Below are 18,793 nucleotides of genomic sequence, written 5' to 3'. Positions count from 1 at the left end.
GAGGTCATATGAATTGGAAAGTGACATTTCCAACTAATGGGCCCTTTTTGGCCCCACATCATTCCCATATTAAAAGAGGGGGAAATCCAGACTTGCCATCCCTACCCCCCAAATTGCGTTGACAAGTTGCTTATGCAAGGTCAGGAACGAATTTTTAAACAGTGGGCTATTGCATTTTTTAAATTCCAGAAATTTACTAGGTGCGAGCAGTGGGGCTTCCGCAGGGACGCCAAACTCTCGATAAACTAGTAAAGCTGGACAGTCATATTCAAGAGGCCATTCCCAAAAAGATTTTTGATTTCAGTTTTTTTTAGATATAAAAAAAGCCTACGACATGACATGCGATATGGCCTATCAGAAAATTTTTATGCTTTTGGATTACGTGGAAACTTGCCTTTTTTTAAATTCAAATTTCATTTCGGGCAGAACTTTTGCTGCAAATTATTTTCCTGACAATGTCACTTTTTCGGACATTTTTGTCCAGGCAAACGGGGTCCACAAGGAAGTGTCTTGTCACCAAACATTATTTCTATGTATGATAAATGACATCTTCCCAGCTCCTCCTCGGAATCTTAAATACTCACTGTACGCTGATGATTGTGCATTATGGCTTTCCCAGCAATAATGCAGAATTCTCAGCAAAATCGCATCCAAATTTGGGCACTGGATATGATTCATAACTGGGGCCTCCAGGGGGGTTTTAAGTTTTTCCATTGAAAGAGTATTGGGGTAATTTTTTCACGTAGGAGAAGCCGAACATCAGTAACTCTAGACAACCAAACCCAATACCTATTCAAATTTCTGCTAAATTTTTAGGTCTACATTTTGATAGTAGACAAAATTTGGGAAAGACCACATTGGTCAGTTAAAGAATAAATTCAAAGACATAATTTATTAAAGTGCATTTCTGGTAGTAAAGTTCTTTGCTAATGGTATATAAAGCCCTGATTAGGGCTAAAGTAGATTATGGGTCAATCGTGTATGGTTCGGCATCGAGAACAAGTTTGAAAGGATTGGATGTGTGCAGAAAAGCCTGTTTGCGTGTGTGTCTTGGAGCCCTGAATTGCACCCCGGATCGAGCTCTTGAGGTGGGTCAGGAAATACCTCCCCTCCGACTCAGACGCGCAGTTAGCCTTGAGCTATGCCGCAAAGGTTGCTCGAGCCCGAGCCACCCTAATGGCAATAGTGGGATTAGGCCCCTTTTCCACGAACCCACGACCTCGTCGAGAAAGTCGGTATAGATCTCTCTACCAAACGATCCCTGGTTCATCAAATATAGCGCCATGGGAAACCCCAATTTTTCTTTATGGAAGCCTGGCTTCCATCAGCTAAGGCCATGGCGCCGGAGGTGGAGGTACGCCAGAGGTTCAGAGAGATCCTTTTAAACATCTCCCTTTTTTTCATATATATACCGACGGCTTCCCCAAAACAGAAGAGTGGGGTGGGTGCGGGTGTATGGTCGACTGAATGTGAACTAAAGTTCAGACTGCCGAATCATACATCGTCCTTTCTTGCTGAACTTTTTTGGCCATTGATAAAGCCTTGATTTGCACTATCGACGACCCACGAAGAAAAAGTTATTTTTTCAGATTCCTTAAGTTCACTTAAAGCCATTAATCATTAAAAAACCACCAAAAAAGAACTTCTGGTAATATCATTCGTAACTACATGGTCCAAAAAATCAATCAGCAATTGGTACCAGCCACTCTGGTTCCTGGCAATGACGGGTAAAAATAGCCGGTCAACTGGGATCTGGACCTTAGCATGTCCAAAAATTATTTTTTTCTCTTATAAAAGAAAAAAATACATCCCCTGTGGAAAAGTGAGTGGGGGGGGGGAGGGGTTGTTGGCCCGCTTAGGGTCAACACCAAAAAAAACACCCCCCCTTTTTAAAAACCCCCCACCCCTGCCCCAAAATTTTAAAAACCTAAAAACAACCTCCAAAAAAAAAATAAAATAAAGAATAAAAAAAAAATTAATTTAAATCCAATTTTTACAAAAAATGAAAAAAAATAAAAAAAAGGGAAACCTTTTTAAAAAAATTTTTTTGTTTTTAGATTGCAAAAAACCTTGAAAAACCCCTTGGAAGCCGTGGGAAAAAAAAAAAAAAAAAAAAAAAAAAGGGTAATGGGTTTTTTTTTTTTAAGTCTCCCTGGTGACCCCGCCCATGCATTTTGGGGGCTTTTTTTCCCTTTAAGCTTAATTTTCTTTTTAAGGGGGGGGGGGGAAAAAGGGATGGAAAAAGGGGAAAAAAGGTTTAAATTTTCTTGTTGTTTTAATAAAGGCCAAAGATTTTTTTTCCCCAACAAAAAAAAAATTTTGGAAATAAAGATTTTTTTTGAAAAAAAATTTAAGAAAAAGGTTTAATTAATGAGATAAAATTTGAAGGGTAAAAATTATATTTCCCCCTTTTTTTTCTCCTAGGAGGTTTTTAAAAGGGGTTTTTCGTAAGGGGAAAATAATTTTTTGGAGAATCATTTTATTTCCAGAAAATTTTTTTTTTAACCTTCAATTTAATGATTAATTTGGGATTAAACCAAATTTTGTATTTTCGAAGTACCCTTTTTTTGGAAAATCTTTTAAATTTTTTTTGTTAAAACCTTTAAAAATTTTAAAGCTTGAAAGTTTCAATTTTTAAAAATTTTAAAAAATTTTGTATTTTTTGGGTTCAAAAAAATTTTTTTACAACTTTTATGTAAAAAGGTTTTTTTTTAAAACTATTTTTTTGTTTCGGTTTAAAAGCTTTCTTAAAATGGTTTTATTAAATAAGGGGGAAAAGAAGAAAGTGGAATTAAAGGTTTAATTTTGATTTAAAAAACAAGGTTTAAAATTTTTAAAAAAAGGGGGGAAATTTAAAAAAATTTTTTTTAAATTTTAATTTTTAGTTCCAAAAATTTTTTCCCCTTTAAAAAAATTTTAAAAAAAAAATAAAAACCAACCCCCACACAAATAAAAATTTTAAAATTTAAATTTTTAAAAAATTTAAATATAAAAAAAATTTTTTTTTTTTTATAATTTTTTTTTAAAAAAAAATTAAAAAAAAAAAAAAATTTTAAAATTTTAAAAATTTAAAAAAATAATTAAAAAAATTTTTTTGGGGGGGGGAAAAAAACATAAATTTAAAAAAAATTTTTAAAAAAAAAAATTTTTAAATAATATATATTAAACAATTCCAAAACCCAAACACAAAACAAAAACCCCTTTTTAAAAAAAAAATTTTAAAAATTTTTAAAAATAAATTTTAAAATTTTTTAAAATTTTTAATAAAAAAATTTAAAAAATTTAAAAAAAATTCTACAATTTTAACCTCATTTTTAAAAAAAATTTTTTTTTTTAATTAAATAATAAAATAATATTTTTAAAATTTTTAAAATTTTTTAAAAAAAATATTAAAAAAAATAACATACAAATAATTTTAAAAAAAATAAATTTTAAATTTAAAATATTTTTAGTTGTAGAGATTTGTATTAAATTTAAAAAATATAAAAAAATATTTTAATTTTTATTTTAAAAATTTGGGGTGTTTTTTTAAAAACCCCCAAAAACCCCCCAAAACCACCCAAAAAAACCCCCCCCCCCTTAATAAATAAAATTATATTTTATTTTATATATATATATATATATAATGTGTTGTATAGCCCACCCTTTGCCGGGGCTGGGAAATGTTTTTCCTGAAAACCCCCCCCCCCCTCCCTATGGCCCCCCGAAGAACGCCTAGGGTTAAATGTGGGATAGATACCACTGCGTTGCCCGCGTTTAAAATTTTTTTTCAGTGCGGCCCAAACCTTTTAATTAATTATCTTTTAATAGGAATCCCATGCATAAAATCATAGAGCCACTAAAAAAACAACATATATGATTTGAAAAGACTTTCAAACAAATTTTGGATCATACCATTGGGGGAACAGACAAATATCAGTTTAGGGGGTCTAAACCCCAAAATGCTTTTGGGTGTCTAGAGGGCCCCGGAGTTCCCCTGAACTCCCATCACACATATCTAAAACTTTAAAGTAACATTCTACTTAAATTTTGTTACTTTAGTTTGGGGTCGCGATTTCACTATCCCCAAGCGTCTATAAAGAGCCGCATCATTAAAGGGTACGCCCAAATGATCAAAAAAAAAAAGACTGGATCGAGAAACCCAAATTTGCTTTTTTGGTGAACACTATTAAAAACCCTCCGGCCCCAATGCCAGTAAGACCCAAAAAATCAGTGTGGTTTGGGAGCGCAGGGGAAAAATTTTCCCTGAAAATTTTCCCATGAAGCCCTCTGCTTTGATGAATTAAGGGGGTTTTTCTTTTCCAAAAGCTTTTTTCAGCTATTTTCAAAACCAAAAATGATAAACAAAGAGATTTTCTAGACTATTCCTCAGAAATCCTTTTTGCGGGCTACAATCAGGAAACAGAAAAATTTGACTTTTTTCTTTTAATTTTGAAAAAAAATTTATAAAAGGTAAAGGGGGCCCCTGAGGCAAATTTTTGAACTTCTTTTTGTGCCAAAAAGCAAACCAATCTTATTAAAAGTTTGATACTCGGGGAAATTTAAATTTTCAAAAAAATTTTTTGGGTAGGGGTTACATTTCGCAAAAAAGGGTTCTTTAAGAAAACCCGTGTCCCAAAAACTTTTTGGTTTTTTAATCATTACCATATTTTATTTTAAAATGATTTTGGGTTTATTTTTTAACCTTTAACTTTCCCGCGAAATTGGGTCTCTTTGTCAGGGGCCCCCCAAAAAGGGACCCCAATTGGTTTCTAAACCCTTACCGGGAAAACAATGGAAAGGCCCCTCCTTTTTTTTTTTTTTTTTTTTTTTAAAGTCAGTGGGTACCCCTCGCAAAAACATTTTTTTGGCCCAATTTTAAACTCTTATGGCTGTTATGGCCCAGGGTTTGACCCGGGGGTCCAACCTTCGAGGCCTCCTCGGGGACCCCCAGGGTATGGGCCCTTCCCCCCAGATAAGGGGGTTTTTCCGCCCTAGTAAGGGGCAAAAACGGAAGCGCGGGTCAAACACCCCCTCCCCCCGCCCATGATGAGGGGCACCCCCCTCTTTTCTGGGAAAAGGACTTTTTAGCAACCCTGCACCCCTTTCCAAAAACCTAAAATTGTTTAACAGTGTATCCAGTGAAAAAAGTGACGACAGACCCCAAATTCCCCAAAATTTTTTCCCCCTCAAAAAAGGGAAAAAAGTGGAAATTAAAAACAAAATTACCAAAGAAAGTGAAACCCCAAATAGACAACAAAAAAAATTGTTTTGAACACCTTTTCCCTTTTGATTAAGGCAACCCAGAGACCCTTTGGGGAAAGGGGATGGTCTTGGTGCGCCCACTTACAAAATTTATTTGGGTTAAAAAGCCCCAAAAAGTTTAAATTTCGGGGCCAAATTTACCCTTCCCTAGATTTACATACTCCTAGAAAACCAAGGCCCACACGCGGCTTTAAAAAAAGGATATTTCCGGTGCTCCTATGATTGACCAATGTATAAACAAAAAAAAAAAAATGGGAAAAATAGCAACCCCCAACAACAAAAAACGCCAAAACCACAGTTTGCTCCCCCAACCTAAAAAAACCCAAAACCCTTTATGAAAAATTTCCAGTCTTTAAAAGCCCCCGAACAACCGGGAATTTTCATCAAAAGGCATGATAGACCTTTTCCTGACTGGCCTTGGTTTTTGCGAGAAAGAAAAGCCTCCCTTTCCAAAACTGATTGGGAAAAAAGGGGGAATCCCTCCTCAGAGGGGGGAAAAATACCCCCCCGTCCGACCCCTCCCCTCCTGCCCGGGGGCCCCATCCTCCTACCAACCCTTCTTTTGGGGGACCCCCTCCCCCCGCAAGAAAGTCGTATACCTCCACCCCAAAAAAACCCAAAAAAGCTTAAATGCCTCCCAAAACCCTTTTTTCCCCTACATTCTCCCTTTTAAAAAATTTTGTGCCAAACCACCTTTTAACACCCTAACCCCCCTCCCCCCCCCCCCCCTTTTCCCCAAACCCGGGACCTTACCCAAACCCACCTTTTGGGGGTTTGCGGGTGCGCCAGCTCCCCCCCCCGCCCCCGCCCCCCCCCGGGCATAATCCAAGGCCTTCCAAAATGCTAAAGGGCCATGGGTTCTGGGAGGGAGAACCGGGCCCGTTCCGCCCGAAAAGGGGACCGGGGAAAACTATTTTAAGAACAGCAAGAGACGAACAAAAAAAAAAGGGGTTTTCCCCCCAAAAAACCCCTCTCTCCAGGTGCCGGGGATTCCCCCCCTTTCCCTCCCCAAAAGGTCCCAAAAGGTTTTTTGTCACAAATTAAACAGAATGCCCGGGGAAAAGCCAACAAAAAAACGAGAAAACAGAAGCGCCACAAAAATCCCAAAACGGCCCCCGGTCAACAAAAGGGGAAAATAAACGAATCAGAAAAAAAGGATAGATAACCGGGCTCCTCCCCTCCCCTTCCCTGGGGTTAAAATCGGCCCTTTAAATTGGACAAATTTCAGAGAGGGGGGGAGGGATGGGTTTCCCCGGGCAAGGGTTGCGGCGGGGCGCGCGGGTGGAGCCGGGGAAACGCCAAGAGAGTTACCATGTGCCCTTGACCCCGATCGTGTGGCTTTTGCATGGGCTTTTAAAAGAGTGAAACCCGCGCCCCGGCCCCATCAATTTTCCGGCCCCTCGGCTTTTCCGCCGGTTTAACCGACGGTAAAAATGGCCCCTCCCTTTGTTTGATCCCAACAAAATTGTATGTGCTTAAAATGTCTTTCCGGTCCCCTACAACCCAAAACTCTTTCCAAAGCAAATTTTCCCGGCTTGGTTTGATCGTGCACACCTTTCTGGTAAATTTGGACCCCATCTTTGGGGCCCCGGTGCTCGAGTGGGCGACCTTTACCCCCCCGAAAGGGGAGGGTGTTTTTTGGGGGGCCTTAAAAGGCCTCCCCTTACGGGTCCCATGATTTTCCATTCTTTTTTTTTGGGGGTTTGGGGCCCTGGCAGACCAATCTGATGCCCTCCCCTCTTTTTTTTTCCCAAATTTAAGGGCATAGGCAAGGTGAAAACCCCCCTTGTCGGGCCCTTTCACCGGGTTCTGTCTAATGGCACTGCTAAAACAAAACTAAAATTTCCCCGTGATGGGAAGACCTTTGGAAAAAATTCCCCCTTTCCCCCTCCCCGTGAAAATAGTCTGGGTTGACATTTCGGGAGGGATGAAGGAACTTACAAAAACAGGTACGGGGTTTCCCCGGAAACTCTCACAAAGGTGAAATTTTTGGGTGTTTCAGAGAGAAGGGGGAAAAAACGTTAAACTCACCCTGTCAAAAAAACTGCCGGGAAAAAAGTCAGCTCCTCCCCCTCATTTTGGTGAGGGAAAAACAGTCTGGGGTTGGGCTGTTTCCAAAAGGGACAAAAAGGGGTTTAACTGGAACAGGTTTCAGTAACCCCCCCTTTCCCTCTCACGGGAGGTGAAACATCCTTTGGATTTTTTCAGGGGGAAGGGGATCCACCCCCAAAAACCCCGTCCTGCCAAAAGGAAATCCCCGGGAAAAAAATTTTAATTTCTCTCCCCAAATTTGTGGTTTTGAAACAGACTTTTGGCCCGGCTGTTTCCCAGGGGGAAAGGAATGAAAGAACAGGGGGCAGGACCCCCTCTTTTTTCTCATGAGGTAAAACCCAAAACCTTTGGCCCGTTTCAGAAAAAAATATGGAACATTTGAAAAAGGGTCCCGGCCCTTTTTCCCAAAGGGACCCCGGAAAAGGAAAATCCCGGGGAAAAAGTGAAAGTTCCCCCTTTCCCCTCACTGAGGGGGGGGGCAAAAAGTTTTCCCTCAATGGATTTTTCCTTTTGGGGGAAAAGGGCTCCCCTTTCGGGGGGAAAAATTCCCAGAGGTTGAAAAACCCAAACCCAAACTGTTTGCCGGCTGGCACCCTTTGGTTGGAGCTTGGGAACGGGAGCCCTGGGGGGGTTTGAGCAAAATGCCGTGAAACGAGTACCCTGCGGCTAGACAGCGCCTTTTTGGGTTTTCCTCTTTTTTCCCTGGAAAAGACGGGGCCGGCCTGTTTTCCGGGCCCCGGGTCGGGAAAATGGGGCGGGTTCCCCCTTTCGGGGGGGGCCTGGGGCAAAAAGGGCCCCATGCTCCCCCGTTGGTATCCCCCCCCCAAACGGGCGGGCCCCCCCTTTTAAAGCCTTACGTGCCTGGGGGTTTGGGCAAAAAAAAAACCCCCCGAGCACAGGATGCCCTTTGGTCTTTCCCTGCTGCCAAGAGGCGGACAAGACAAATTCAGTAAAAAAACTTTGCCCTGCCCCAAAAACCAGAGGTCCAAAATTGGTCCTTCGTCCCGGCCCCCCTGCCGGGCCCACCCGGGGGAAACCGGAAGGGTCCTGCCCCCCCTTCAGAGGGGAACCCCCCTAAAACTGAACCCCAGGAGCACCAGTTTAAAAAACCAACCCGGGGGAAAACCCCCGGGGTTGGCCTCCCCCGAAGCCCCCAAAGGGCCAAAAGGGGGGCCCGGGAAACGGCCGAGGGCCGGGTTTCCCGACTTGGGCAGCTCTGGACCCCCAAAAAATCTTTTTTCCCGCAATTCAAGGCCCCGGGTTAAAACCCGAAAGGCTTCCGAAAAAATGCCCCCAAAAGGGAAAGGGGCCTTTGGAGAGCCACAAAAAATTTTCCCGGCTGTCGTTCCCGGGTTGCGCGAGATCAGGGAAATAAAATCCCCGTGCCCAAATCAAACCCCCCTTTGTTTCCTGCAGAAAACAAAAGGTTAAAGTTTGGAAAAAGTGACCTTCCCCCCGAACCCCAAAAGGGGGAAAAAAAAGGGGAGATAAAAGAGGGGTGCACTTGGTTTCTCGGGTCTCTACGATGGGGAGGTGATACTCACACCCACGGTCGTGGAGGCTTCCCTTTGGTCGAAGGGGAAGACTAAAAACCAGCAAGTTTTTGGTGACCAGAAAGGTACCCCAAAGTTTCCCCCCTTTGTTTCTGGGGTAACTGGGGAAACCTACAACCTACGCACTTTTTTGTGCCTAAACCCACTTGGGTTGTTTCAAGTCCCAAGAAGTGGGACCCCCCGGGGGCAAAACTGTACACCCAACCCAAAAGGGGGTGTCTGTAGCAAGGCACACAAAAATGGGGTTGGGAAACCCGGGCACTAAAAAAGAAAAGGGACCAACCCCAAAATTCCTAACTGGGGCCAAGAGGCACCCACGCCTGGAGCCGGGCTTGCTCTGTCAGGAAAGAGGGGGCCCCTAAAACGGCAAAAGGTTGCAAAAGAAGGGGCCCAGATTTTTTTCCTCCCCCCCCCAGGCCCCTTTTACGTCGGGGGGAGGAAAAAAAGCGAAAAGGTTTCCCCGCCCTCCTAAAGGAAGGAACCCTCCCCCCCAACCAAAACCGGGAAAATTCTCCGAAAATCAGGATTTCCCCCCAAGAAAAGGCCGTGCGAGGAACCCAGGAAGAAAGGTTCCAACAGCACCACAGGGCCCCCCCCCCAGACCCAAAGCATGTTCTTCGACGAGGGGGACATGTCGAAAAATGATTTTAAATGCTTTTGGGCCCAGCAGTGGCAGTACCCCTTTTCCAGGAAAGAGGAAAAGGTGGGTAAGGCAATTTAATTTTGCCATGAACGACCCTGGGAAAAAGACCCTGAAAAAACAAAAAAAGGGGAAAGGGGAATGGGAAGGGCCAAAACAGCCCAAACCCCTCCCTCGCCAGGTCGAGACTCCCCTTTCCCCCCTCCCAAACCAAAGGGTTTTGCCCTCACAGGCAGAGCCCAAAAGGCTGGGTTCATGCCACAAGCCGGAAACAAAGAAACTGAGGGCCCGCCCAGGGGAAGGCCAAACCCAAAGCACGAAACAGCCTGGGCCCAGAAAAAACCCAAAAACCAAAAGTCAGAGCTACCAAAGGGTCTCCACCCCCCCAGTGGATCCCCGGGTAGCCTGAAAAACCGAAAAAAAGATTTCCCCAAACAGTGAGGATCTCACAAGGAGGTTTTCAGACTCCCCACCGTCACCCCAATGTGACGTGTCTTTTGATGTTAAATACAATTTTGTAAAAAATCATGACACCAAACTAAATATTCCTGCGTGGGAAAATCTGTGGCTTCTCCCCAAAAGGGGCCATCCTCCACAAAAATTTTAAACAAAAAAAACATTGGGCATCGTCATGTCCAGGGACATTATCAGCGGAAAACTTTTTCGCTTTTCAGGGGGATCACGTCTACGGCTGCCACGTTTTCCCATGGCAAAGAGGCCCCGGGTGACCCTGGTAAGGGAACAATTCCCTGCTCCGCAAAAGCCCTGCACCGCCCTGTGGAGAAAAATGTTGAATCTCTTTGCCCTCGAGATTTAAGGGGCCCGGGGGGGCCCCTTTAAATTGACAACGTGTACAGCAGGCCAAAACTGTAGTAATTTGACTTACCCCGGTATGTGCTTCCGCAGCACACGACCGGTGGGTCTAGGGGGAGACTTCAAGCACACCACCCCCCTGGGTCCCTGAAGGGGACCGGGGTGCGGCTGGGCCCTCCAAATAGCCAACCCTGCTCGGGGCATTCCCCGAGATCGCTCTCCTCAACGGGGGAGCCAAACCCTTTGAGAGGGGGGGTCCCAGACCCCAAACCCCGGCCACTTGGGGACTCCCGGTTTGGGGGGATTGGTTTGGGGTGTCGATGAAAACCGTCCCCTAGTGACCATTTTGGCACTATAAAAACCCCCCATGGGTAGTGGCCCACCCCAAATTAAAAACGACCGAATCCAAGATGGAAAACCGACAAGGGCCCAATGGGAGGCGTTCCAGAGCGCCTTGGCCCCCGGGCTGAGAACAATGAACCCAACCCCCAGAGCGAAAATTGGGTGCTAAAAAGCCAGACTTTTAAAAGCCCTTGGGTGAAGGGAGCCTCACTGACCCTACCCCCAAAACTCGGCCTTTGGGCCCAGGAGTCCCCAAGGACGCCTTACTTTTAAAGACAATTAGGGAAAGGGCAACCCAGGGTAAAAAGTGCTGAAAAAATTTTTGAAGGGGAAAGAAAAACCCCCCCACAACCTAGCCTCCCCCAGGGGGGCGGTGAGGGGTGCCCAAAGGAAAACTGCCAGCAAAAAGTGAGGCAGGGAAAAATGGCTGGAAAGGTTGAGTCTTTCGATCACCGTACCAACCCCCTCAGAGCTATGGCAAAAGGGGCAAACGGCCCCACCCCCCAGCCCCAAAAATGCACGCACCCGACCCCCGGGAGAGGCCCAAAAGACTGGCCCCAAAAAGTTTTCTGCGAGAAGAGCAAACGCAGTCTGCCACCCAAAATGAGGGCAAGACAAAACGCCTACAACCAACAGACTTTCTCACATCAAAAGAAAAGGGGAGCCGAACCCCATAAAATCAGAAAGTTATTTTTTTCTCTGAGGGAACTAAGAGTGCACACAAAAAACAGTTTTAACTCACCCCCCGGGGCGATGACGGGGGTCTCGTCCCCATCATCTCCCGCCTGGGACTGGGAGGTGAGCTTGCCCTTTTCCCGGGAACTCATCAAAAGGTCCTTGGGGAAATTTCCCCTCTACCCCAGAGCTGGAAGAGGGGTACCATAAGGTTTTCCCCTCCCCAAAACCCAAAAAAGCCGGGGAAATACCGGGTCCAATGGGAAAAGGGGCCCCAAAGAACACCTCCACGGGGTTTACCAGGGGGATGAGCAAAGCGCACAGCATAGCCCCGCTCCCGAAACAAATAAACCGGGGGGCATCTGTGGGAGTATTCCCTTTACCTGGAGAAAAGGGTTTCGAATTTGGGAAATCCTCTTTCCCTTCAGGAGAGCCCGATCCCAAAAAAGGGTTTAGAAAGGGAAGCTCTTTGGGTTTGGGTAGGTTTATACTTTCAAAAGAACAGCCAAGTCAAAATTTCCAAAAGGGCACCTAAACACAGCAAATGCCACTAGAAAATGGAACGCCACCGGGGGGGTTTTTCAGGGCCCGCCCTTTTAACAACTAATGTCCTGTATCCTCAAAATAAAAACCCTTCCCCAGTGGGGTTGGGGAAGATCATCTCCTTGCAGACAATCTTGCTTCATCTCCACTGGACCAAAACTGCCTAAACAAAGCCCAGCGTTGTCTGGAAAATTTGGGATCCGAGGGGTTTTTTGGGAGGACAGGACTAAAGATCTCTGCAGCCAAAACCAAGGGATGGGGTTTTGGGGAAGAGAGTTCAAGGGCCAAAATCCCGAAAATCCAGGGGAATTGGGCTTGGGGTGGGTTTAGGGAAAACCCGTACCCTTTGGGGGAAGGATGGAACCCCGGGCCCCCCTCCTTCCGCCCGGATCCAAATCCTGCTTGACCGAACAAAGGCAAGACTTCTGTCATAGAGTAATGAATGGAAAACGCATAGGGGCCAGACACGAGTAATAAAATCATTCTACGTACATCCCCGTCAGGCCCATTGTAGACTTGCCTCCCTCCTTGATTGGCATCAAAAAGAAAAAAAAAGACCGGGTTGGAGACAGTCCCCCCAAAAGAAACCGCCAGGGGGGCATTTCCCGGGGGGCCCCAAGGTGGGTTTAAAGGGCCTCAACCCCTAGTGAGACCAAATTTTCCCCTTGGCTTTTTACGAATTTATCTAACGGGAGCACAATTCTTTTCCCAAAAACTCCAGGCTCCAGGGGAAAACAAGCCCAAAAACACAAAATAGTAGACGCCTAGAACCCAAAAATCCCAGCTGTTTTCAAACAAAATCCCCGGCTGTCTCACCAGCCAGGGTGCTAATAGCCATCACTCAAAAAAACCACTACTGGCCAAGGGAAAGGACTCCCCCCACCCTGACTTTTTCAAGCTCCCCGGGGGCCAAACCTCGATAGAGTTCTCGGTCTGAGACGGGCAAAACCAAAAAAAAATTTAATATTGTACACCTACCTAAAGGCAGAACCCAGAGGGGGCATTGCAACCATCACCCCCCCGGGACCAACAAAATTACCAGACGGATCGGGCGAAACCTTGACCCACACTGCAGGGGCCGGGTTTTCAGCAAGGGATCCACAATTCCCCTGAAAGGGGAAAAGAACGCCTCCTGCTCCCGGGAAAAGGGAGTTGCTATCATGGGGCACTGAGAACGCTCCCCGGAGAAAAAGGGCCCCGTGGTCATTTCCACAGACTCCCAAAAGGGGCCGTCGCTGTCTTCGCAGCGCTCCCCCCTAAAAAAATCTAAACCTTTCCCGACAACCATTGGCACAATAACACAAAAGGGTGCTTTTCTCAGGGTGAAGAATTATCAAAAAAATGGTTCCCAGCCATATAGGGGTCAGAAAGGGAATGACCTTTCTGCCCGATTAGCCGAAATCGGCCGGGGGGAAACCCCCCAAAAACCCCCCAAAAATCCTCAAAAGCCGAAAATTTAAATTTGGGGGAATTTTACGGGGGCGGCCAAATCCTTCCTCCTTCCCCGGGTTTACAGAGAGGAAAAAAAGACATTCCCCCCCCGGGCCCCGGGACTCAAAAGCCACGCTATGAACCATGGCACCTCTGAAAAAAACAAAAGAGGGCCGAAGTCCTTCTGACAGAATGCGCCTTTTGGGTTTCCCCTGTGCATGGGGAATCATACAAAACCCTAGAAAAGTGAAAAAGAGGTGTTGCATACATTGGGGGCGAGCCGAACGCCCCACTGATACACCTTGGAGAATTGGGGGTGCACCCGCAATTCCTAAGACAAACCCCCCAGAACACAGCCGTCGTGCTGGTAAAAAAGATTATGCGAGAATGCTTAACCACGGGGGACAGGAGCCCCCTCTGGCAATCCCCCGCCACGGGTAAGCACCGGTGTCAGCCCAAAAAAATAGACCGCCATAAAAAGCTGAAACCCGGCCGGGCCATAAGTGAAAGGCCCGGCGAAGCCAGAACTTCGCAAAACTCAAAGCCAAGGCCCAAACCAAAATTCCCCCCCCCCGGGGAAAATAAAAATTTTTTACCCTTTAAAAAAAAAAGTTTTTCAGCTTTACAAAAAACGAAAATTGAAGACTTTCTCATCAAGGTTTTAAAATAAAATCAAATGCAAGAGCCTATAAATATCAGTTTTTTTCTATGAGGCAAAAATATAAACCCAAACGATTCCTTAAAATTTAGATGTTTTTTTTTTAGAAATATGAAAAATTTAAAAAAAAAAGGGGAATTTTTAAACAAAAAAAGACCGCTTGTTTGACCCCCCGTCCCATATCGGCAAGATTTAAGGTTTAAATCGTGCAATTCAATGAAACAAAAATATAGTGCATTGGCATTTGTAGAAATTAAAAATGAAATTAAAAGGAGAGAAATTTTCGACATCCCCTTTGCATTATTAAAAAGGATTCATCAAAAATGCCAGGTTTTTTTCATTAACAATTTAAAAATTTTTGTGTTTATAGATGTGATGGGAGGGCGGGGGGGAAGGAGTATGCAAAACAGGGGAAACACTTAAAAAGGAAACTTTTACTACAGCTGTAAAAATTCTGGGGGTCGCTTTCCCAAAACAGTATAAATACAAAAAAATCGTGTGACTTAAACCCCGAATATTTTTTGAGAAACTTTTAAAGAAAAGAAAAACCCTTTTTTATCTTTGAGACTTAGTGATGACCTATAAAAATAAAAATGCAAAAATTTGTTGGATCCCTTAAGAAAAAAAAAATCAAAAACAGCTGATAAATAAAACTACAAGAATTGCAGAAAATACCTCATCTGTACCACGAAACTATTAAACTGTGACAGTAAATTAAAAGGGCCAAAATGACAAACCCGTCTAAAACTGACAAATTTCGATTCCCCTCCCTTTGTCAAAAAATCATTTCTAAACCATTTAAACCCCCTTTTAAATTTTTAAAAACAGACAAAGTTAAAAAGACAAGTGACTTCTTTGGGGTAGTATGATGCCCTGCTTCCCCATAAAACTAAAAATTTTTAGACCCTTCCCCCGCTTCATGGGTAAATGAGGAAACAAAAAATCTATACCTGACCGAAAAAACACTAACAAAACTCTCAAAAAGAAAAGAAATCCTCCCCTTCATGCTATATCATAATCAAAAAAGAGAAAGTTTAAAATTTTTAAACCAATTGGGAAAAACACTCTTTACAAAAAAAGTTTTAAAGACCCTAAACACGGCCCCCGAAGAAACATGGAAAATAGTAAAAAAAAAAAACCCGGACACTTCTTTAGATTCCTTAGGTAGTATAGAATATCTAACGACAACTTCGCTAGCATCGGCAAACTCACTTATGAAGAGACAGCTGCTTCCTTGGTCCCACAAAACACAACTAGTGTGAAAGGCTATCATCCTTAGTACAATGGTAAACAGAGGGTAGTTATACTTGTTAACGGCTTTCACTCTTTTATTTCTGAGAGTTGACACCACGCAGTATAAGAACACGAGACATGTCTAATATGGGTAAGGCGGTATGCGGGTCGCAGCCAGCTGCCCGGAGAGAGAGGGCGGAGCTGACCTTACCGCGCTGGTCGCTGGCGACGAACTCTCTGAGGCCTAGGTCATTCTCGGTATAAGTAGTGACCGTTCCAGCTGGAGGAGCGATAGCAGCAGCTGCAGGAAGCATGGGGAGAGTGAGGTGAGGTCACTGGCTCCATCTGCTACACTAAATTGCCCCACTGAAACATTGCTCGGCCCCTACTCACGCCTCCCCCTCGAGGCGTCTTAGATTTGCCTCAAGGGTGACCTCACCTGGCTGGTCATCTCGTTCTCGCGCGTTGTCCTGGTGCATCCTTGTGGCTACTCGTCCCTGTCGTCCTCATCCTCCTGGTCCTTGGTGTAATCTGTCTGTCCCTGATGTCCACACGTCCTCGAAAGTGTCGCCCAGGTCCTCCTTGACTTCGGATTCGTCTAGACCTCCTCGTAGTCCTCGTCCAGGCCTTACTCGGCGGCGTCCTCGTCCACACGTCCTCACAGATCTCGTCCAGGTCCTTCTCGCGTCCACACGTCCTCGTAATCTTCATCCGGATCTACGGGCATCGGGGCAGGGGCGGCATCTCGGGGCGGCTGATACCTGTGCTACGAGCTCCTGGAGTTTACCGGATCTGCAGGCGTCCGGCATGCGTCGTCTATGCACAGCATCCTGGGGCGACTGGTACCTGCGGCAAAGGTGCTGGTTCGCTGGATCTACGGGGAGTCCGGCAGGCAACGCTTGTCACTAAAACTGGGATGGCTTAACACCTTTTCTGATGAAAATCTTGGTCTGCGGGCCTATGGCTATCTTCGATGACATCCTTCCCACGGCATCCTAAGGTGACCGGAACTGTAGCAGGTTCTCCTTCGGTGCCGTGTCGGTCCGACTGCAATGTATAGTCGGGGAACCAGATCATACACGTAAGGGCCAGAGTAAGAGAAAAAGAAATGCAACAGAGAAGAAGGGGTGTTATCTACCACTAGCCGGTTATTAAAAAAAAAAAAAATTAATATTGGTTTTTAATTTATTTTCGTCTTTTTTTTTTTTTTTTTGTGTTTATTTTCACAAAGATAAAGAAAAAAAATTGAAGAAGGAGACGTCAGTAGCGGTCCGCATAGACCTGGCTTGAACTACCAACCGTCTCTAATAGACATGAGAATAGATAAGGGAACGACATCGGCGATCCGCGAAGATCTATTTGAACCATAGTCGTCACAAGATAAGAAATAGATGTAACTTGTACATTATGTACAAACCACTCGTCACGACGGACAAAAATTTCGGGTAAAGAGATACATAATAAATCTTTACACCCGGGACTAAGACGCAACCCACCGTATTAATGAAAAAGGTTTAGTGTCTTTTGTCCTGCGTGTATGAGTGAGGTGAAGGTGTGTGTGTATGCGTGTGTGAGTGACAGCTAGCGTGAATGAGAGGGGAAGTGAGAGTGACCTCACACAGAGAATGAATCACAAACACGAATATTAACGTTCACTATAACAAAACTGAAGTAAAATTTGCAATGCTAGCTATTTAAGATTATTTCAACTACCACATTTAATTCAACTATAATGATATGCGACAGAATGTAGCATGAATGAATGGTGACATAAAAAAATATTTGCCAACTTTTATCAAGCAAATCTTCTCGGGGTCAGAAATTGAAATACCGAGGTACAAGTCTAGCTTGCGCGTCAGACTCCAATAAACATATTAACGGGGATCCTATACCAAAAGCCGTATATGACTGAAGCGACTCGAGCCAGGAATATAATAAACCTGCTCTCTTCTGCGTATCTGTGATGGGCGCTCGCAAAATTCCCTAAGGATATATAAATTTTCACGAAACACACAAACGCTTGGTGTACCCAAAACATGCAAGCGACGTGAGGAGTTTGAGAAAGGTGTGATTAATAAGCGAATAATGATTCTAGCTTAAACCCTAATCTTACATTAATTAACGGACATAACCGCGGGTCACACCGACTCAGAATTTGCCGAACGAATAACTTCGGTTTATTGTACCTACTTTCGAACGACGGAGCGCAGATCTATTAGGCGTTTACGCAACCCCGGGGTAATATCGGGCAATCCTGTGCACTGTGATATGGGGGAAGATCCTACCCTATATTCAAATAATACAATTTAATAAAATTGCGTTACATGTTTCGCTCTAGCGCCGATAGAACGTGTCACCAAAAAGCAATGTAACAATGCTATGGTTAATTCCCAAGGCATCAACAAAAATAACAACCAAAATACAGGGAACCACGCATTCGTCAGACCCTTCCCACGTCGCTACCGACCGGAAAAAGAGAAAGTGAGGTCAGGTCAAGACAGGAAAATAACCTTTTTCTAATCCAAAGTGACCGCAAGCGAAAGAAAAGTGACGGTCAGGTCGGGGTGTGGGGAGGAAAAATGAAATGATATTCGTGAAAAGATAAAATCACGAACTAGTTAAATTCGTTGTAGATGAAACAATATAAATCTCTAAAAACGAGAGAAAATAATTAATTACTTAACTAATGAACGATATTCATGTTTAATGATCACATACTTGATCCCAACGGAAATGCGCTCTGAGGTGAAAAAATAGTTTGAGAACATGCCATTTGTTAGCACCTTTTAACCCAACAAAAAAACAACGGCTAACACATGTATGGGAGAAGAATGGAAAAGAAATAAGAAAGGGGGCCCAAACGTGTACTTACGTGTTTTTTTGTTTTTCGACATGTCTTCTAGCGGTCGAGCGGATTTTTCTTCGGGGGTGGTGTGTCCGTGTTGCATGCCAAAAGGATGCAACGGCCCTCGCTGCCACCAGACTATAAAAGGCTATGCGTACTCTAATACAGTGGCTGACAGGGACACAAAACACACGGAGGGAGGCGAGGGCTGACCTTAGTGCGCTGGTAGCTTAGCACGAACTCCTGGTCAAACGAGGTGAGATATCAGATGTGACCTCCGCCCTTGCTGAGCGAAAGGTTACATTTGGGACTTTTGGATCCACGTGGAAAACAGCCATGTGGTCCACTGGTAACCGAAATAGAATTATCCACATCCTGTAGAATTATCCACATCCTATAACTAGGAACTAGGACAAGGCTCTCAGTGTAAGGGTTCTGTCAACTAGTGGTACCCCGATAGGCAGCTTAGTGACCAGAACTGAGCCCCGTTTGGTCCTTCCCAAAATGTGCTATATCCCCCTACAGATTTTCAGTGGGCTTTAGGGCTTTGTGATGGGTAAAAAAAAAATTACACAGCTGCCCTAACACCAGCAATAATATTTATAATAATGATGAATTAAGGTGCAGTAAGAATAATATTTGTAATAGTGGTAAATCCAATTGCAATAATAGTGAGTTTGACACATAACGAGTTCGATGGTAATGTTAAAAGCAAAAGTAATAAAAAGAATGTAGACTTATGCAGATGAAGATAAGTCAGTTAA

The 18,793-nt window shown here is 44.2% G+C and overlaps 1 protein-coding gene across 1 annotated transcript; it reads left to right on the top strand.

Annotated features, from left to right (window-relative positions):
• The first annotated feature begins 4,867 nt into the window (after window positions 1-4,867).
• Window positions 4,868-10,917, top strand: LOC119577598 (basic salivary proline-rich protein 1-like). Its single transcript, XM_037925177.1, has 7 exons — window positions 4,868-4,934; window positions 8,278-8,429; window positions 9,520-9,552; window positions 9,706-9,889; window positions 10,164-10,222; window positions 10,396-10,595; window positions 10,713-10,917. The coding sequence occupies exons 1-7, from the start codon at window positions 4,868-4,870 to the stop codon at window positions 10,915-10,917; spliced, it is 900 nt and encodes a 299-aa protein (XP_037781105.1).
• Window positions 10,918-18,793: the final 7,876 nt, after the last annotated feature.

This window comes from Penaeus monodon, chromosome 10, assembly GCF_015228065.2.
Source record: "Penaeus monodon isolate SGIC_2016 chromosome 10, NSTDA_Pmon_1, whole genome shotgun sequence".
Taxonomy (NCBI): Eukaryota; Metazoa; Arthropoda; class Malacostraca; order Decapoda; family Penaeidae; genus Penaeus; species Penaeus monodon.
The sequence above is the reverse complement of the archived record's forward strand: the minus strand, read 5'-3'. Positions and strand labels throughout refer to the sequence as shown.